General features: G+C 37.7%; 2 protein-coding genes across 3 annotated transcripts in view; one reads left to right on the top strand and one right to left on the bottom strand.

Annotated features, from left to right (window-relative positions):
- Window positions 1–739: 739 nt before the first annotated feature.
- Window positions 740–21,663, bottom strand: PHF5A (PHD finger protein 5A). 2 transcript variants are annotated; one of them, XM_061639279.1, is made up of 5 exons: window positions 21,566–21,663; window positions 20,412–20,594; window positions 16,819–16,842; window positions 5,844–6,010; window positions 740–1,194 (listed from the first exon to the last, which is right to left on the bottom strand). In XM_061639279.1, the coding sequence occupies exons 2-5, from the start codon at window positions 20,461–20,463 to the stop codon at window positions 1,105–1,107; spliced, it is 333 nt and encodes a 110-aa protein (XP_061495263.1). In that variant the 5' UTR covers window positions 20,464–20,594; window positions 21,566–21,663; the 3' UTR covers window positions 740–1,104. The 2 variants fall into 2 exon arrangements, with proteins under 2 accessions (XP_061495263.1, XP_061495262.1); XM_061639278.1 differs by having other exon boundaries at window positions 21,005–21,648.
- The window catches only part of ACO2 (aconitase 2), a 28,172-nt gene continuing 27,240 nt past the window's right edge, over window positions 20,884–21,815 (top strand). Inside the window, exon 1 of the mRNA XM_061639276.1 lies at window positions 20,884–21,813. Within this exon, the coding sequence (XP_061495260.1) occupies window positions 21,778–21,813 (36 nt within the window). The 5' untranslated portion in view covers window positions 20,884–21,777. The remainder of the gene's footprint in view (window positions 21,814–21,815) is intronic.

The raw sequence follows: 21,815 nt of genomic DNA on the forward strand, positions 1-21,815 counted from the left end.
GTCCTGGTTGTAGTGCTTGAGAAACAATGTTATTCATGATTACATTGCAGTGCTGAATTAATATGCCTTGTCTAAAAGGCACAGTGGATTTTGGAACTGACTAAGATCAGTGACGAGTGACCTCTTTTCAGAAACCCTAGAAGAAATGGCTAAGGCCCAGGATTCGGAGTATGTGGGAAGCTTGTTGTTTCCCTTGCTAAACCTGTTCTGCAGAGAGGTGCTTTCTACCATGTAGAGGCCTCCTTGGTACTTAGGAATACATACTTATTACCACAACTCTTACCACACCAACTATTTCCCTACAGGGACTACAACTTGTGCACAGTGACTGACTGTGATTTCAAACCTGGTAATCATAGGTCACAGCATTGCCATTTATGGAATGAAAAGATTAGTCTGGGCTGGGCAACACCCATCTTTTTATAGTCTCCTTTCCAGGGACCTTTGTCTGCACCAGAAGTAAGATGTCATTTTCCTGTTGCTGAATTACTTCTAGGTGGAACAAGACTGGGTAAAGCTCAAATGGCAACCAATCTTTTTCAACAGCAGGCAAAAAGGGTGGTTTTAAAGTACAAAAGTATTTTTAGCTATAGTACACTGAGGAAACACACAAATTAAGGCAATTAAAGCCTTTCAGTGTAGTGGACTTCAAACTTGCCCTGTTGGAGGATATCATATTACATCTAACAACAAAAGCCCAGAAAGAACAATTTGGAGAGATTCAGAGACAAGGCCCTCCTTTAGAAGACTACTGTAACACTTTATTGATGCATAATTCACAATGACATAGTGGTCTGACTTATTTCAGAGAAAATACAGGAATGGTCATAACACTAAGCGAAAGGCATCAGTCAACAGAAATTAAGGTTGCTTATCTATAAAGGGATGGATTGGAAGTCAGTGCTCACCTCCCTTAGTAACATTAACTGGTGCTGAGGAAAGGGAAGAAAGACAGCAGCCTCCAAATTTAGTTGTACGTACTAGTTTTTCCAACAAATTGCAAGAACTAAAAACAAAATTAGCTGCTTCCCAGTAAGACTACAGTCCGAAGATATTTTAGGAATCCTTGCTGTGTCCCACAAATGCACCATGGTGGAGATGGGATCACCTTTTCTTGAAGCCATATTTCTTCCGCTCATAAAAGAGATCTGTTTTTGAACTGCCCAGATTGACAATCTTGGGACAGCCATCTCGCTGAAAAGGAAGAGAAGAATGTTGTTATAACAAGGGTAACTCTAATGAGCTTATCACACTAGGTACCCTACAGCTTAGATTAATCACCAGCCCCAATCCTAATACACATATTGGCTATGGATAACTACACCATCCTCCCATTTGGAGTATAATAGGTAGATTTCTGCATCAAGGGCTGCAGTCTTACACACATTTCCTCAGAAATGTGAGTCCCACTGAACTCAGTAGGTCTTATTTCCAAGTACAGTAGGGCCCCACTTCTTGGCGCCCTGCTTTTCGGCGTTCTGCTAATATGGCACCAGCAGCGTGATCAGCTGGAGGGGGGGCTGGAGCTTCCCGCACTCCAGCTGATCGTGCCGCAGGAGGGGAAGATCAGCTGTAGAGTACTACAGCTGATCTTCTCCTCCTCTGGTGCGATCAGCGGGTTAGGTTCCAGATCCCCATGCTACAGCTGATCTGCTTTCCAGCGGTTTTTGCTTTCTGGCAGAGGTCTGGAACCTAACCTGCCATATGAGTGGGGCCCTACTGTATATAATCTTAAGATAGTGCTGCAATTCAATTTCTCTGAACTGAAAAATTCTCCACCCAGAGTAAGTTGAAGAAAACTGCATTATTTGAATAATCTGACCTTGCAGTTTGGGGCTTTGCAGAATCTGGAGCATTTTTGCAAAGACAGGGGAATTACAAGATAAGAGGTAGACCTAAATAATACTCTTAGTAGACCCATTAAATCAATGGATTTAAGCTAGTCATGGCTAACGTGTCCATTGATTTTAGTGGGTCTACCTAAGTATGACTTAAGATACCACTCAAGGAAAGCAGGCATGGATAGTGGGACCAATGGGAGAAATGGAGAGATGTACAGAACGAAGTCAGCACTTTGCAAGCCCTACTCAAAAGCTTAGTTTGCTTGAGGTTTCTGCAGATATACTAGCATATTTTCAGATTTCTCTTAAACACCACAAGGGCTAGAAAAATGCCCTTTTAAAATTAAATAAGTAAGAAAAAGTGAAGAGATGTGCTCCTCAAGAAGTCAAATGGGATGCTGTTGACAGTCCGGGGTGCAACGAATAGCACAATGCAGATATCAACAACATCAGAGGTTCACAAAACTCTGGTGAGTGGATCACCAGTTGTCTGCAAGCTTCATTCAAGTGGTCCTCAGCATGTCTGTGGATTTGTGGTAGAAGATGGCACATCCATCATATTACATTTTCATATTGATTTTAAATTGTATTTTATTGCTTCTTTTATTTCTTTTATTGCATTTTATTGTATTCTATTTAATAGAATTCAAATTGTAATAAAATAAAAGAAGCAATAGAAATACAATCTAAAAACATACAGCATCTAGCACCGTACATTACAATTGCTACAACAGGCAGAAAAATCATTAAGTGGTCTGTCAAGACCCTCAGCAATTTTCAAGTGGTCTGTAGGGAAAAAGGTTTGGGAACCACTGAGTTACATAATGGTTATTCTCTTTTAGAAAGTACAGTTCACAAAAAGAATTGCTACCTTAAAGGGAAAGTAATTTTTGAAAGGGGGTACCACTGATATGCTAATCAAGAAATTACAAGACTCCTTAGCCTTCCCACAGATTTCTCAGTCCTGGCTTCACCAGCAAGTCCTTTGTATCATTTGCTACTCCATTCAGCTGCAACAGTAAAAACTGACTGAGGGTAATACAGAAGCTACACTGATTAGAATAATAATGGAGCAGAGAGAGATTCCCAGCCAGCACACATTCTGGGCTCCATCACATTTGCCACTAGATGGAGATACAAGACACAAGGTATAGAAGAAACCATGGGTGCAATTGTAATCTATAAGCAAGGAGAAAAAGTTTAAAACAACTTGCTACATGGATAACTGTTTTGCAAGTTTGTACACATGAATGTGACAGAACAAGGGGAAGTTTGTTTTCAAAAGTGTCAACGAAGATTCACTACAGCTCTCAAAGCATTTTGGAAACAGGTTCCTTCTTCAGGGGCAATCTTATTGGTGCAAGCTGCTTCAAAATTTGAAAGCTTAAGGTAACTCCTGAAGAAGGAACTGGTATTCTCAAATGCACTGAGCTGTAATGAATCTTAGTTGGCACTTTGGGGAACAAGTTTCTTCTTTTTGCATTCTGGTTTCTTTGCTTGCTTGTTTTCTGACAAAGCATTAGCAACAAAGAAGAGTCATGTGGCACTTCATAGATTACAAATGCATAATTATTAATCTTGCAAAAGGCTGGTACTGGCATGGCAGCTGCACTTATAAAGGCCTAGGCAGATATAAGATCATTTGCTATTGAATATTCCAGAGTCGACTGGATGCAAGAGACCCATAGCAGGAGCCATCTATTACACCAATACCAGCTGTGATAAGGAAAGAACAAGCAGAGGGTGATACAGGTACAGTTGGAGGAGCCCACCTTACAGATAATTCTCATGTTATATTAAAGTTGATAAATCTGTGAGCTTTTGGGGGTACTGGATTCTAGTCACAATCCTGTCCTCTTAGCAGATGCAATATTTTCCCCACATTAAACTTCACTAGGAAAGCAATGCATTCCTCCTCAGTCTGAAATGACTCATTTTATGTGTGTCCAGCTCCTGTTTTCTGGAGGGCACTTTCATTATTGTGTGATCAGATGCAAAAGTGGACAAGGTTCTCACACAACTGTTAAAGGTGAAGGAACCCTGACCTCTTTTTCAACTGGCTATCCTACTGTATCCACTGACAAGCTAGAGTACAGAAACTGGCATTAAAGTCAGTTCCAATTATATTCCATCGCCTGGCCATTTTAGCCTCCGTCTGATTTGGAGAGGATCATCTTCATAGTATCCTATCTTAACTAGAATGCAGAAGTGCTCTACACTGTAACAATCTATTGCTATTGGCCCATTTTTTCACATTGCCCAGCAACTCTAGTGCATTCTTTTATGTCTATAGCTGAAAAGAGTTTGTGCACACATTCAATACGTACTCAGCTGTAGAATCCAATGTTGATTTATACTGAAAACAACTAATTCACTATATACTGCAACTCATTTCACAGTATCTCAAACAGTACTTTTAAACTGAGGCAGTCATTACACATTACACATTCAGCTGCAAATCATCAACTAATGTATAGGCAAGTTCAACCAGCCTTTTACTGTAAGGATAACTGATACAGAAGAACACCACTTCTAGGATGGCAACAGTTTAATACTTGTCCTCAGACATAAACATGAGGTGTCCCAAATTCAAGTAACATTAAAAAAGTATCTATAGGACTGTGGAGGGCAGTCACTAGAGAGAACACCTGGACCGCTGCTATTGAGACCTCTAACCCACATTATTGTTGGGAATATTACTACATTACAATGGCAGGTAGGTGATACTATATTACTATATCATTGTTTCAACTGTTACACTGTGACTTTTGTTTTTTAAAACTCTGTTCCTGATTTCTTGTAATCTGAAGCATAAATGAAATTATCCATACATTGTTTTGGAAGAGTTTGACATTAGAAGCACATTCATTTCAGAGTACTTTCAAAAGAGGCAAGTATGAATAGGCCTTTGTTGAAGATACTGATATAATAAATATCAGAGTAACTACATCTATAATAGACATTGGAATAAAGGTACAGTAGGGCCCCGCTTATACGGCGGGTTCCGTTCTGGACCCCCGCCGTAAAGAGGAAAACGCCTTAAAGCAGAACCCCATTGACTTTAATGGGCCGCTGTGATGTTCCTATATTAATGTATATATGGTAAGTGTTGGTTGTTTAGAAGATACATGGTAAGTGGAGTGAAAGAGGAGGGGGAGTGAATGGGCAGTAGAATGCTAGATGATTGGCTGAGTGTTTAAAATGGCTGAACGTATAAAAGGAAGAGAGACAGTGGAATCTGGGAGGTGGTGGTGGTGGATGAGGTGAACTGAGTGGGTTGCTTGGTGGGGTTTAGAGAGTTGTTTGCCAGGAGAGAGTGGAGAAGAAGGGGGGTGGAGTTCGGATTAGTATTGAGTAAAACCATATGCTTATGTGCCTTAAGAAGAAATCTTGTTAATCTTGTTAGCTTTGTTATCTTTAATAAATACTTAATTTGGTTTACCAAAGGCCTGATCCTTGGCTGGGGTTTCACAGACCAGAAGGGAGGGTAAGGTAATGACCAAGGCTGAAGGGAAACTGTAACAAATGGTGGCAGCGGTGAAGAGAATAACAATACCAGTATTCAGAGTCTCTGGGAATACTAGTATTAGGACGTGACTGGTGGTTGCCTAGCAGGGGGATCTGTTGAGATCTGTGCTAGAGCGGTGAGAGAAACAATAAAAAAGGACAGTCCGGACTGGTGGAGTCCCTGGTGGTGCCTAGTGACAGGCAGTAGCCACGCGCAGGTAGGAACCTGACAGGGAGAGCCAGGGAAGGGCGTCACAGCCGCGTCGTGCGAAAATGACGCGAAAATGTCACAAAATGGGAAAAAAACCCTTTAAAATTGAAAATGAAAGGTGCCACATCAGCGGAACGCCTTAAAGCGGAATGCCATAACGCGGGGCCCTACTGTATCTGAAGCTTCAAATGTTTACCAGCACACTAGGCAACAGCAAACTTTATGAAGAACAAATGATAACAGTTTAGACATGAGAAAAAGACAGATGTCTGTAACAATCTTACATCTTTCTCCTGGATGGTGCATTCTTTACAGTAATAGGCATCAGAGACTCCAGGACCTCCGCATATCACACAGCGCCCTTGATAAGAGCCATAGTTGCATTCATCACATATGCGTACTAGTGTGCAGGGCCGCACATAAGAGTCACAGATAACACATTTGCCATCACCTGCAAACAAAGTACACAGGTTGCAGCTAAGAGAAAAGATACAGACAAGACACCCACAGAGAGAAAAGAGACAGTCCATTAGATTACCCCCCCAAAAATATTACAAAAGCAGTGAATCAGTGGGGCTTGCTTCCAAGTAAGTGCATTTAAGATGGAGTTGCCACACTCCAAATACAAATATACTGGCTTGAGTTTGCAGATTGCAGCCTAAGGCAATTGGCATTTGAATGAACTTCTTCAAACGTGGTCTACCACATCGTTTCAACTTTTTAATCAATTTGTAACACCTTTGAGAAGTCAGTATGTCTGTATAAAGATAAATATAGAATACAATATCACACATTAATTGTTGTAAACCGTCCAGAGAGCTTCGGCTATGTGGCAGTATATGTATATATACGTAAGTATACGTGTGTATGTATGTATGTGTATATCTATATCTATATATCAATCAATCATATAATGCCAATATAAACTTTAACATTTGAAAAGTATATACAATGTTCATCTTTTTTTATTTTGGCTTTAGAAAATGCTAAATGGGTATAATGCTAAATGGGCACACACATAATGGAAGCCATCACTGTAGACAGTTTCAAGGTATGGAATCAAACTCAGCAAGTAAGTAAATAGTCAACAGATGGCAATGACAAGTACTGCCAATCTGGACCATATCCAAGCTAATGACCCAGAGATGAAAAGTTTTCTTTCCCATTACCAGTGCCCTGGTCCATCTAATCTTTATTCCTACTAAGGATTCATGTAACCTGCAGTTATGAAGTGAAAATGTTAATTCACGTTCCAAAATTCCCAATGTGCTCTTAAGATAATATCCTGGGCAAAAGCTACAATACACCATCTCATAGTTTTTACCAGTACTGCTAGATTTCTAGTTTCCAGAAGAGAGAAAAAAAACACTGTTTTTCATTTGTGTGGCAAGAAGCAATTTGTCCTGGGGGAGCACGTGAATGCAGCACCTTCTCCTCTTTCTCTGCAATTCACATCCCTGGGCTGAAAACACAATTCTTTACATTCTGCAGTAGTGTGCGCCATCATCCTGTCATTTTATGGCCAAGAGAGGCAGCATATGTCACCCCAATAGCAGCATTCTTCAAAGCAGGGCTGTGGAGTCGGTACGCCAAACCTTCGACTCCGACTCCTCTATTTTTCTACTCTCCAACTCCACCCAAAATTGCTTCCTGTCAATCAAAATTTATTTGGAAGTCGGAGTCAGTACATTTCTACCGACTCCGACTCCTCCCAAAATTGCTCCCGACTCCAACTCAGACTCCACCCAAAATTGCTGCCGACTCCGACTCTACGACTCCACAGCCCTGCTTCAAAGCCATGTCTTCCCATAACTTCACCCTGATACTTTTTGTCTGTTTTCTTTTTTTTTTGTAATAATTTTTATTATTCAAATTTTCATAAAACAAATCAAACAACAAAAACAATACTACAAAAAATAAAAATAAAAACTTGACTTCCGATTTGTCACAGATCAGCTATAAGTATATAATATATATCAAACCTGTCCCCCAAAACATACGAAATTCACTTTTTTCCATAGTCTATCTTAATTAATCGTCAAATCCCATTATCATCATTTCATTTTTTTCTTTCAACAAAAAGTCCAAAAGAGGCTTCCATTCCTTAAGAAATGTATCTGTCGTTTTTTCTCTGAGAAGGCATGTCAATTTGTCCATCTCTACTAAGTCCATTAATTTCAATAGCCATTCTTCCGTCGTTGGTATTGATTCCATTTTCCACTTTTGTGCATATAATAATCTTGCTGCCGTAATCATATATAATATTATTCTTCCATATTTCTTTTCTATTTGTTTATCCATAAAACCCAATAAAAAAAATTCTGGCTTTGACTGAATATTTATCTTTAAGATTTTTTGCATCATCCTACCTATCTGTGCCCAAAATAATTTTGCCTGTTTACACGACCACCACATATGATAAAAAGATCCTTCTTGTTGTTTACATTTCCAACATACATTAGAAACATTACTATACATTTTTGACAACTTTTCTGGAGTCATGTACCAACGATACATCATTTTATAAAAATTTTCTTTAAGATTATAGCATAATGTAAATTTCAAACCTTTTTTCCACATATTTTCCCATTGATCCATTTGTATATTATAACCAAATTTTTTTGCCCACTTGACCATACACTCTTTTACTTGTTCTTCTTCCATGTCCATTTTCAATAAAAATTTATACATTTTTGCAATTATACATTCATCATTTGTACACAAACCTATTTCAAAATCAGATTTATTTATTTCAAACCCATACATTTTCTTATCCATTTTGTATCTTTCTAACAATTGTAAATAGGCAATTGAGAACTATATCCTTCCTTTATTAGTTGTTCTCTCTCTTTCATTATATATTCTCCATGCACATTTTCTAATAGTTCTTGGTAAGTTAACCATTTCTCTTTTCCAGCCATTTCTCTTCTATAAAATGCTTCTTGACTTGAAACACATAGTGGTATTTTTTAAAAAAACCTTATTTTGTATTTATTCCATATTTTCAACAAAGGACGTCTTATAAAATGATTATTAAAATCCACATTAACTTTTACTTTATCATACCATAGATATCCATGCCATCCCCACTTCAGGTTATGACCCTCCAAATCCAATAATCTTTTGTTCCTCAATACAATCCATTCCTTTATCCAGACTAAGCAACAAGCAGCAAAATAAAGTCTCAAATTTGGTAATCCCACTCCTCCTCTTTCTTTGGCGTCTTGTAATAATTTAAATTTAACTCTTGTTTTTTTCCCCTGCCAAACAAATTTAGAAATATCTTTTTGCCATTGTTTAAAAGGTAAATCAGAGGATATTACAGGTATTGTTTGAAACAGAAACATCATTCTCGGCAATACATTCATTTTTATTACAGATATTCTACCCATTAATGACAACTGTAATTTATCCCATTTTAACAAATCTTTCTTAATCTCTGTCCATAATTTTTCATAATTATTATGAAACAACTTTGAATTTTTATTTGTCATAATAATACTTAAATATTTCACCTTTTCTTCTATTTTAAAATCTGTCTTCTCCATTAACTCTTTTTGATCCCTTAAAGATAAATTTTTCACCAACATCTTTGTTTTTTGATTGTTGATCTTAAATCCTGCTAATGGTCCAAATTCTTTTAGTTTATCCATCAATACTTTAATTCCTTCCAAGGGATTTTCTAATACAATTATCAAGTCGTCAGCAAATGCTCCCAGTTTATATTCCTCTTTTTTTATCTTTATTCCCGAAATCCTTTTGTCTTGCCTTATGTCTCTAAGCAGCACTTCTAGAACCAAAATAAATAAAAGAGGGGACAGTGGACATCTCTGTCTTGTACCCTTTTGTATTTCACATGAATCCATTAAATCCCCATTGACAATTATCTGTGCCTTCTGTGATGTATAAATCGATCTGATCCATTTTATAAAATTATCTCCAAAATCCATTTGCTCTAGAACCTTAAACATAAATTTCCAATTCAAATTATCAAATGCTTTCTCAGCATCCAAGAAAATCAAAGCTGCTTGTATGTCATTTCGTTGTTCTAGATATTCCAACACATTCAAAACATTCCTGACGTTATCACGTAGTTGTCTTTTAGGTAAAACCCCCGCTTGATCTTCCTGAATAAATTGTTGCAATATTATTTTCATTCTTTCTGCCAAAATCATTGTAAAAATTTTATAGTCATTATTCAATAAAGATATTGGCCGATAATTTTTTGTTTTAGTTAGGTCCTGCTCCTCTTTCGGTATTAATGTTATATTAGCATTTTTCCAACTATCCAGTATCTTCCCCTCTTGCAAAATTAAATTCATTGTACATTGTAAAGGTAACAAGAGTTCCTCCTCCAAACATTTGTAATACGCTGCCGATAATCCATCCGGTCCTGGTGCCTTTCCTAGTTTAATTTTATTTATTGCATCAGATATTTCTCTTAACGTAATAGGACCATTAATAGCTTGTCTCTGAAAATCTGTGATTTTAGGCAAATTCTGTTTAGATATATACTCTTCTATTTTTTCAGAAGGAATTTCCTGACATTTGTACAACATTGAATAATATTGATGAAAAGCTTTTTGGATTTTTACGTTGTCTGTCAACATCTCTTCTCCTTCTTGTATCTTTAAAATGAGATTTTTTTGTCGTTCTTTTCTTAATTTATATGCTAACCATTTCCCCGGTTTATTTGCAAATTCAAAAGTCCTTGGTTTAGCAAAATTTAATCCCCTTTCAATTTCTCTAACTGTCAACATTGATACTTGTTTCTGTAACATTTTAATTTGATTTATAATGAAAACTTTAGTTGGATTCTTTTTCAATTCTTCCTCTTTCTGTTTTATTTCTTCCAAAATTAATTGCATTTTCTGTTGTTTCTTCTTTTTTAGTTCAGAATTACATTTAATAAAATATCCCCTCATAAATGCTTTACTTGTATCCCAAACAATATTTTCATCTGTTCCTTTGTATAAATTATGTTCAAAAAACTCTTTTAATTTCTTCTTACATTCTTGCACTACTTTATCATTCTGTAATAAAGATTCATTTAGTCTCCATCTAAATCCAAGATTTTTTTTTTAAAGTCAATATCACAGGGTTATGATCCGAAAAAGCTTTTGGTAATACATCCATCTTGGAAATGTCTTTCACTAAATTTTTAGACATCCAAATCATATCAATCCTCGAAAATGTTTTATGTCTTTCTGAAAAGTAGTAAGTAAATTCCTTTGCATTGTCATTTATATATCTCCAAGCATCCACCAATTCTAAATTTTCCATCAATTCGAAGCAGATCTTCGGCAATTTGCCCTGTGTCTCTTTAATATTTTTCTCAGAAAGTCTATCCATTTTTGGTGAGATTACCCCATTCCAATCACCCATGACACACCAATGATCATATGCAAACTCTGATAATTTTTCCATAAGTCCTGTATAAAACCTTGTTTTATCTTCATTGGGGGCATAAATGCCCACTATCAAAATTTTTGTATCCTGTATGGTAATTTCAACTCCCACAAATCTGCCACTATCATCCAATAATATCAATTTAGGAGACAATTGTGAGTTAATATAAAGAACAACACCATTTTTTTTTTGGATCCTGCCGAAATAAATTCTTCACCCAAATTTTTACAGATCAAATATTTAGAATCTTTCTTCTTAATATGAGTTTCTTGTAAACAAATTATATCCAATTTTAATTTTTTCAAATAATGAAATACTTTCTTTCTCTTCTGCGACGTATTAGCTCCATTTATATTCCAAGTTAGATATTTGTAATCCATTTTTAAGCATGTATTTTAGAAAAGTCTGTACCTGTTGCTCCCTTTAATTCATCATCATCCTTTTCTTCCTCTACCTGTTTCTGTTGACTTTGTTTCCCATGGGTTATATCCATATCTTTAATTTTATCTTTTTCCATGTCTTTTGAAGCTTTTCTCAAGAAATCCCTTGCTTTTTGAACAGTATTCAATCGATACTTCTGTTGTCTAAATGTAAAAATCACTCCCTCTGGAACATCCCATCTAAATTGAATTTTACATTGTTTGAGTTTTTCTGTGAAGAAAGCGTATTCTTTTCTCTTACGTAGAAGTCTAATAGGAATTTCCTTCATCACCAGTATTTCTTTACCGTCAATTTTGAAGACATTGTTAAAATGATGTTGTAAAACCATATATCTGGTCTTCTTTTTTAGAAAGTAAACAAGCACATCTCTTGGGATTTTTTTCATTGTTGCGTATCTGGAATTAATTCTATAAACTTTATCTATTTCAATTTCCATCCGATCTTCATCCCAGTCCAAGGATTTTACCAAAGCATTAACAATTTTCTCTCTGATATCTTCACCTGTTTCCTCAGGAATTGCACGGAATCTCAAGCAATGTTCTTTATCTCTAAGTTCCATGACAGCAATATAGTCCATTTTTTTTTCCAATTCCACATTTAAAATATCTGTTCTATTCTCTAAGGTTTGCACCTTGTCTTTAACATTTTTTACATCCTGTGTTAGTTGCCCCATTGTATTTTTAATCTGATCCACTTCTGTTTTGATATGGTCTTTTAAATCTTTGAAATCCTTTTTCATATTGCGAAATTCATTTTTAAATTCTTGTCTGTCCTGTTTCATCTCTTGTTTCATCTCTTGTTTAAGATCATTAATCCCCTCCATAATTTTCTGGAACATGTCTATCCCTTCCTGTGTATCAGTTGAACCTCTTCGCTCTAAAACTTTGGCTGCTTTCCTGGTTGTCATTCTTGAAAAAAAAAAAAAACCTTTTCTATTATTAGCCAATGTTCCCAAACTTAGAGGCAAACTGTTTCTTTTTTTCCCCCCAACAACAAAAGAGTTAATATTCCAGGTCTGTTAATATGATCTAACCAGCACGGTTCTTATCTCCAGCATGTTCAGGAATGTAAAACAAATCGACTTCCGGGAAGGGTGACTTAGCCTGTGCCTGCTTTTGAGACGGGCTCCTGCCTCAAAAGAAGCTTATTCAGATATATCAGTCAGTTTTTTCTTTTTTTTTTGACTGATTAAACTTCTCCCGGGTAGGGAGAAACGAAGAGATTAACCTCAAAGCCTATTTTTGTTGGGACGACCAGATCTCATTAATTTATGGGACGAGGTCCAGCCGACGGAGGTGGGACGGATTTTTAACAGCAAGCTCTATCTGATAAAGCGAACGTTCACCTTATCTTCTAAGAGAGAACGCACTAACAGGCAAGCACCCTTCTTTCTATATTTTTCTTTTACTTGACTTAAATTGTTGCTGTTTAAAAGAGATTTGCCAGATTGATCAGTTTTTGACATCTCACTGGGGAGCCATAACTTCTCTCTGCTACGCACTAATTAATAGCTTATCTCTGTTTTTGTTGCAAAAAGCTGTCCTGGATTTGCATTCTAAAGATATACACAGAAGAGGGATTTCTATTCCAGATTTTTATTTTGAAAAATATTATACTGTTTTGAGACTACTCTCTTTTTGGTCTATTTTATTTTGACGAATCTGTTTCTTGACGATTGCCATTAATTGTTTCGATCCTGGGAACTGCATTTTGTTTACTTAACTATTGGAGAGATAAGGCTGTCTGCTCTGTTTATACTGTGATGTCACCAAGTTTGGAGTATTAACCCAATTGTTGCTGAAATAAGAAGTGGTTTTCCTATATTTTTCTTTTAAAATGGCAATTAAGAAAGTGGCTGAAAATCTGGAAATAACTATGTTTCAGAAAATAATGGATGAGATTGAGATAATGAAAATTGAATTGAGTAAAATGAAGCAGGAGATTAAAGATATAAGGGTCCCTGTGAGAGAGGTGACCCTGGAAGGGGTCCCTGTGAGAGAGGAGACCCCGGAGATTGGAACAGGGGTCCCTGTGAGAGAGGTGACCCTGGAGACTGGAATAGGGGTCCCTGTGAGAGAGGAGATCCCGGAGATTGGAACCAACGTGGAACAGGAACAAGATTTGGAGTCTATGGACTTTAGAAATAAAATCTATTGTTTGGAACTCAATGTTATCTCTGAAGAAATGAATGAAGATTCTAGAGATAAAGTTATCAATGGCATGGATAATCTTCTGGACTGGAATGATGTGATGGAGCCCAATATAGAGAAAATCTATGGAATTAACTGCAGCCATGTGACAATGGAAAAACTTTTAAGAGATGACCCAGTGTATTTTGAAAAAAAGAACAGAGATATGATTTTACAGCAGTATTTCAGCAACCTATTCAGAATGGATGGCAAGAAAATATTTGGGATAGAGGTAATCCCCATCAGACTCTTACTATATGACTATGGCTTTGACAGCAAGATTATTATGGAATACTGATAATGGAAGATTGGATATTGAAATTACTGGACTTAACAAGACTACTGAAGATGGAAGATGGAAAATGGAACTAATAGAGATAATAGAACAATGGCTACTGAAATTATTGAACCTAACAGATTCTGATGTGATGGATTAATTGAAATGTTTATTTTGACTATGGTTATGACAATAAGATTATCATAATTAGTAATGAGATGGATTAATCGATATGCTTATCTGGAAAAAAAAATTGATAGATATATTTCTTAAAGAATTGAAACCTCTCTTTGACTTTTTGTGGAAAGAATAAAGTAATGTTTATGAGATTTGATGATTAAGTAAGATAACTACTGGAGGAAAGTGATTTTATAATATGACTTAAGGGACAGGACTGTTATGTATTATAGACTTATGACTGATTTGATCTTTGACAAATGGGAAGTCAATATTTTACTCTTTATTTTTTATTTTTTTTTTTGTTTTTTTTTTTTCTTTTTTTCTTTTTGTTTAACTATTTTTGATTTTGTTTTTTGTCTTTGAATGTTTTATGATTTTGTCTTGTATGTTTTATGAAAATCTGAATAAAAATTATTGAAAAAAAAAAAGGAATGTAAAACAAATCCAGTTCTCAGCATCCAGCAGTTAGTAACATACACGAACAGCAGATTCGTTCAAAAAAAATAATCCAAAAAAAGGGAATAAAAAAATAGTCTCAGATATATTTCCTTCAAATAATCAAATCATCTTATCTAATAAGTTGCCTCTTATCCATTTTAATCTTTGTAATTCCAAATTTAAGCCAGCTTTTTGTCATAAAAAAATAAAACAAGTTCTTTGAATTGCTCCCTTCTTCCTTAACTTTATATAAAAGAAAAAAGTATGACTCACCCAAGTTTCTGAATTGCTGATTCGTAAACAAGTCTCTTTTACGGTAGTAATTTAAGTCAAATGATAAGATTTAGACAGAAGGAGGCTCGCTCGTTAAAAACGTTTTTGGAAAGAAAAAAAACGTCTCGCTTATTTTCAGCACAGCTTGTTGGAAATCCGGACTTCGTCTTCCGCTGCTAGACATGCCTTCTTATCTCAGGGGATTCCTGATCAAATCCAGCCATCTACAGCTCAACGAAGTTTCGTGGATAATCTCTTCGGTTCCCCTTTATCTTGGAGAACATTAACGCCAGTCAAAGATTCCTCTTGACAGGCTTTTAACTGAAAAAAGCTTCCTCTGAGACAGAGCTCCCTCAGAGACAACCACCAGCCAGCACTCCTTCCGGGAAGTCCACTTTTTGTCTGTTTTCAAGCTCCATGTTCTCTCTTTACTTCTGCCTATTCCATCTCAAAATGGCTGCCAGCTAACCAGGTCACTATGTCTCTGTACAGCAACTAACACACTGTTAGCCAGAAATGTTGCTTTCACTTTATTGGTACCTGTGCTTCTGTGGTGCAAGGCATTTTTAATTGGAAGGAAAAGCAGGACATTACCAAAGGCACGTCTCATGGCCTTTTAAGGGTGAGATGAACAGCTGCAATAGGGCCTTCATACTCCTAATTTGACATATTAAACCCTATGGTGCAGGGGTGGGGAGACCTTTTCAGCCTGAGGGCCACATTCCCTTCTGAGCAATCTTCCTGCAGCCACATACCAATGGTGGGTCAGGCCAACAGCAAAAGTGAGAACACTGAATGTAAATTTTATATTTGTAAAAAATGCTAGTCTCTGCATACACTCACATGCCCCTCTCTATGCTCCGTCCATGTAAACAAGAGGCATTATCAGAGTTCAAAGACACATTCCAGGCAAGCAAAAACACTTGGGGTGTGAAACAGGTCAGTGAGGGGCATGGTCTGGGAAGAGTTCCTGAGGTTCCCAAACTCTGCTGCAGTGCTATTGCATGCATTTCTACTGGCCTTCAAAGGCCAGAAAACACAGCTGTCACACAGGAGTGCTGCCTGTGGACTGGTTCAGACAAAACTCCAAAGCATGATGTGGTAGTCTCAGGCTGGTGCACTCTTTCCTCCATTCTCATGTGCCTTTCCCTCTCTCCTTTCCTGGTTTGCTTCACTGAAGACTCATTGTGTGTGTCAAACTAAGATTTAATATCTGAAACAGCCCACAATCTCTCCAGGCATTCTAAGGTGTTCCTTCTGATTGGGAAAATTCAGCTACAGTTCTGTTGCAACACACACAGACCCCCCCCAAAAAACAAAGCTCCTTGAGAAGCACAAAGTGAAAGGGGGATTGGACAGAATGGCTGCCAATTTTTGAAACATTTTTCAACCCACTTCTTTCTTCTCTTAAAATCCCACCAACTTTTTTCACCCCTTACAAGCTATGTAATAGTGTATCCACTCTTGTTTATTTTAAAATTATGTAAACATATAGCAATGTTGCACATTTCTATATTCCTCTTTCCCTCCCCTTTTGTAGTATTTTCGACTGAAAGGTGTTTTGGGCAGCAACCCTATCTTGTTTTAATTTCTTGTACATTAGAACTTTACATGCTTAGTATCATAACAATCCGGTCAGCAAATTCTGCAGGTTTAGGTAAAATGGTGGAGTTTCAAAAGTCTATGGGAAGTCTTGAACTTTCAAGCTACAATCTATAGCAATTTGCCTGGAAGTAAGCTTCAGTGAACATAGTGGGAAAATTCTGGATAGACAAGTATAGGCTTGCACTGCATTTGTAGCCCAAATTTTAAACCTAAAACGTAAGAAAATTAATTACTCTTTTCAAACCAGTCAATAAAACTTGATAAAAACCCTTCTATGTTTATATTTTGCTACTTTATACAAAGTCATGAACTACATTATGCCTGTGAGTTCATTCCTATTTTAGAAGACAAAGTTTGCTGAGTCTGGAAGAGCTGGAAGGTCTTTTGATTCCCAAATTTGGCCTCCAAATCACAGAAGATACATTATATGCAAAAAGCTATACTCACATTTCTCACACAGTCGTCCAATAGCTGCAATAAAAACAGAGAAAAATTAATAATACTTAGCATTCATTTGGAAATTCTTAATGTTCTAAGCCCATCGCATATATTATTTCAAGAATCCATATTACTCTTCAGGATAATCCTCATATTCAGGTGAGGATGAGTGGGCTGTAAGAGAATAATGGTATTTAAAGGCCATTAAATAAAATGTTTAATAACTTTTTAAACTGACAATTTATTCCAGGCTAATCCTAACCACACCAGGAAGTGAAGCAAACGGAATTCAATAAGTGAGTAGGTAGATATAGTGCAGTGGCAGCAAGGCCATATGGTATAAAATATCAGAGCATGTTTTAAGAAATTGTCATTAATTTTCCATTCAGTTTCAAACAGTGGGCCATGTCTCCAGCTACATATGCTTAGCACTGCAACTGTAGGCATACGTTGTTAATATTGGTAGGACTAAATCCAAATCTCTATGTATGGATGTGAAAGTTGGACAGTGTCTCTATGTATGGATGTGGAAGTTGGACAGTGAAAAAGGAGGATAAGAGAAAAATCAACTCATTTAAAATGTGGTGCTGGAGGAGAGCTTTGCGCATACCATGGACTGCGAAAAAGACAAATAATTGGGTGTTAGAACAAATTAAACCAGAACTGTCACTAGAAGCTAAAATGATGAAACTGAGATTATCATACTTTGGACACATGAAGACAAGATTCACTAGAAAATACAATAATGCTGGGGAAAACAGCAGGGAGTAGAAAAAGAGGAAGGCCAAACGATGGATTGATTCCATAAAGGAAGCCACAGACCTGAACTTACAAGATCTGAGCAGGGTGGTTCATGACAGATGCTCTTGGAGGTTGCTGATTCATAGGGTCGCCATAAGTCGTAATCAACTTGAAGGCACATAACAACAACAACAAATCCAAAGCAAACAATCTTTCCTCACCCTGCCAAATGCGCTTTTGCCAAGATTAGAACTTTCACTTTCAAAGAAACATTAAGAATGTTAATGCTGGCATTGAGACACAAGAACACATTATTATAATGAAAATATAAAAGCCAAGCCTTATGTCTTATGTACGTCACAGGCTGGCAGTGACGCAGTCATATAAATTTACAGCACAACTGTTGAACATAAACAAGAGGGCAGGAGGCCAACAGTATGTAGCTGTACGGTCAAAACTCATAACTGTACAATCATCTGATTCACATAAGAAGATGTAAAGGCAGAGCTTGGAAAAGTTACTTTTTTGAACTACAACTCCCATCAGCCCCAGACAGCATGGCCACTGGATTGGGCTGATGGGAGTTGTAGTTCAAAAAAGTAACTTTTCCAAGCTCTGTGTAAAGGTGTCTTATTGATAAGACACTTGATCCACTTTAAGGAAGTTCTCTGTTTTTGGTTGCAAGATGCTCTCCTCTTTCGCAGCCCTACTAGCTGAAGTCCTTTTAATTAGAGATACCAAGGACAGAACAGAACTTATGTGTGCAAATCATATTCTAATGTTATACAGCAGTGCCTAAATGCTTCCATTTACTAGCAGCAATGATGCAGCTGGTGTATTTGTCCCCCCCCCATCTAGGGCTGCTTACAACAGCTGCAAGGTGGCTGACAAACACTGCACAGTGTTAAGTAAGGATTTGACAAGGACGGAAAACAGTTATGGGCTTCAGAGATGCAACTTGCAGAACAAATCACCATAAAGGTCAGCTGGAAAGTCAAGGAAGGGAGAGCCATTAAGGAGCAATAGAGTAGATGAATGAATAGACAGGTTCTATTTAGCTATCATGGCTAATAGCTAAACAGACCAGATGATTGATTTAACAGTCCTTATAAAGACATCTAAGTCTAAGACTATCACTACATCTTGCGATGGTGAATTCCCTAATTATGCCTTGAGCGAAGTGAATAAATTTCTTTGGTCAGTTCTGAATCTTTTCCCAATCAATTTCATTGGGTGACTCCAAATTCTACTATTATGAATAAAGAAAAACAAAGTCCCCTCTATCCACTTCCTCCATTCTCCGCATAGTTTTTATTCCGTTTCACATGTTAGGTATCGCTCTGTTTTAATTATTGGCCAATGTAGGAAGTAAATGCAAGTAAAGTAATACTCAAGATTTTTACAACAAAGGCTCTTACCATATACGGAGTGAGAAATGCCAAACGTCCAAGCTGGATTTAGAAAGGGAAGAGGCACCAGAGATCATATCGCAAACATACGTCGGATAATGGAACGGACCAAGGAATTTCAGAAGAAAATCACCTTGTGCTTTATAGATTACAGCAAAGCCTTCGACTATGTAGAATAGATCATGAAAAACTATGGAATGCTTTAAAAAAAATGGGGGTGCCACAGCATCTGATTGTCCTGATGTGCAACCTATACTTTGCACAAGAGACTACTGTAAGGACAGAATATGGAGAAACCGATTGGTTCCCAATCGGAAAGGGTGTGAGACAGGGGTGTATTTTATCACCCTATCTGTTTAATCTGTATGCAGAACATATCATACGGAAAGTGGGACTGGACCAAGATGAAGGAGATGTGAAAATTGGAGGGAGAAATATCGATAATTTAAGATATGCAGGCAATACCATACTATTAGCAGAAACCAGTAATGATTTGAAACAAATGCTGATGAAAGTTAAAGAGGAAAGCACAAAAGCAGGACTACAGCTGAACATCAAAACTAAAGTAATGACAACAGAAGATTTATGTAACTTTAAAGTTGACAATGATGACACTGAACTTGTCAAGGATTATCAATACCTTTCCACAGTCATTAACCAAAATGGAGACAATAGTCAAGAAATCAGAAGAAGGCTAGGACTGGGGAGGGCACCTATGAGAGAACTAGAAAAGGTCCTCAAATGTAAAGATGTATCATTGAACACTAAAGTCAGGATCATTCAGACCATGGTATTCCCGATTTCTATGTATAGATGTGAAAATTGGACAGCGAAAAAAGTGGATAAGAGAAAAATCACTTTGTTTGAAATGTGGTGTTGGAGGAGAGCTTTGCTCCTACCATGGACTGCGAAAAAGACAAATAATTGGGTGTTAGAACAAATTAAACCAGAACTGTCACTAGAAGCTAAAATGATGAAAGTGAGATTATCATACTTTGAACACATCATGAGAAGACCTGATTCACTAGAAAAGACAATAATGATGGGAAAAACAGAAAGGAGTAGAAAAAGAGGAAGGCCAAACCATAGATGGATTGATTCCATAAAGGAAGCCACAGACCTGAACTTACAAGATCTGAACAGGGTGGTTCATGACAGATGCTCTTGGAGGTCACTGATTCATAGGGTCGCCATAAGTCGTAATTGACTTGAAGGCACATAACAACAACAATAGGAAGTAAATTAAGTCATAACTCTCACCTCGGTCGTCTTTTAAAATAAAATCTCAAAGGCTTTGGCCTTCTCCCTCTCTACTTTCCACCATATCTCCCCACCTGCTCCTCCTCTCCCCTCCCCCATTTAAGATCAAGCCACTCAGCACGCGTGAGCAGGATACACGCGCGAACGGAATGTGCAGCCTGAGGAAAAAGTAAAAGACATGAGGGGGCTCACCCACTCCCGCCTGCTTGCGACAGAAGATCAGATCTGGATGATGTTTAGCCATCCCTCACACTCGTCGCCTCGCGCCACTGTCGTTAGTGGCCTTTCACCTTTGACCCCTCCTCCTCTTTAGGTCCTGGAGAAAGTGAAGATCCTCCTACGCACAAACTGGATGTTTTTTCTCACGCAACCACGCTGTAAAGAAATAACACGTTTCTTCCTAGCCTGAATTACCGCCTTAATACATCTATACAATGTGCGCCTACAGGAGGGAGAAAATGTCGAGAGCTTACTACTGGCAATATCTCCCTTCTAGGACCTGTCAGAGTCCCGCCCGTCTTCTCTGACGCTATTGGCGTAATAGAAATGGAGGAATATAAAACGTGTACTTAATGGTGAAACTCATACCCAAGGCTCGAGCTCTGTTGTATGAATATTAGTGGTTTCTTTTCTGATGGCGAAAGTGAAAGCCATCTATAGAAATCAAAGAACAATTTCGCGATGCTACCGTAGCCGTGATTGGGCGGCACCAGCGTGTCCGTAAAGAAACAATCGTATTTCATGTGAGAAAATTAAAATTTAAAACATTTGAAAGCGCAACGCACCTGCACTTGGTTCATGAGGACAAGACCTCGGAATGCCATTGATTACCGGATTTGCGGTTAGGCAGCTTGCCGTGGGAACAAGTTAAGCAGACTGAACTTTGCTGAGTCTTGAGAGGCTTTTTGTTTGGGAAGATTTGAAGCTGGGGAAGCAAACTAGTATCAATTCCACCTCCAACAACATACAGGAGTGACAATGGGCAACAGCAGAGATAACCAACGTGGTGCCCTCCAAATTTTCACTGATTACAACTCCCATAATCCCTGGCCATTGGCGATACTGACAAGTGTTGACGGGAATTGTAGTGCAAGAACATCTGGAGATGTACCTGAGAAAACATGAACCCTTGATTTTGCTACTTTTTTTCCTGGATGAACCCGCTTTTGCTGTTCAATTATTGCTACATTAAGATCTTGCATTTCTCCATTGATTTGCAGGGCAACCTTCGCTCCTGTCCTCTGGAAGAAAAAATATGGCTTCCCATGTAAACCCGGGAAATTCTTGTTTCCAAAACTATGAGTTATTCTACATTTTCTTATCTCTGTGCGCTGTAGTTGGCATACCGTATCACAGACGTTGGAGAAACCACTTTCCTGTTGAGAAACTACGCCTCCGGAAGTACTCTGTCTCCACGTGCCACCTCAAGGAGACGCTGTCTTAGTTGTTTAAGAGGAGACTTGATGGGCGCTGTATAGGCTCCGCCTATAATGTACGTCCTTTAAAAAGGAGTGCGTGACGCCATCGCTAGGCGACTTCATCTTTGTCAGTGAACAAAATGGCGCCGTACTGTGTCCTAGTCAGTCAGTTGCAGGT

Source organism: Rhineura floridana, chromosome 8 (assembly GCF_030035675.1).
Source record: "Rhineura floridana isolate rRhiFlo1 chromosome 8, rRhiFlo1.hap2, whole genome shotgun sequence".
In the NCBI taxonomy this organism is placed as follows: Eukaryota; Metazoa; Chordata; class Lepidosauria; order Squamata; family Rhineuridae; genus Rhineura; species Rhineura floridana.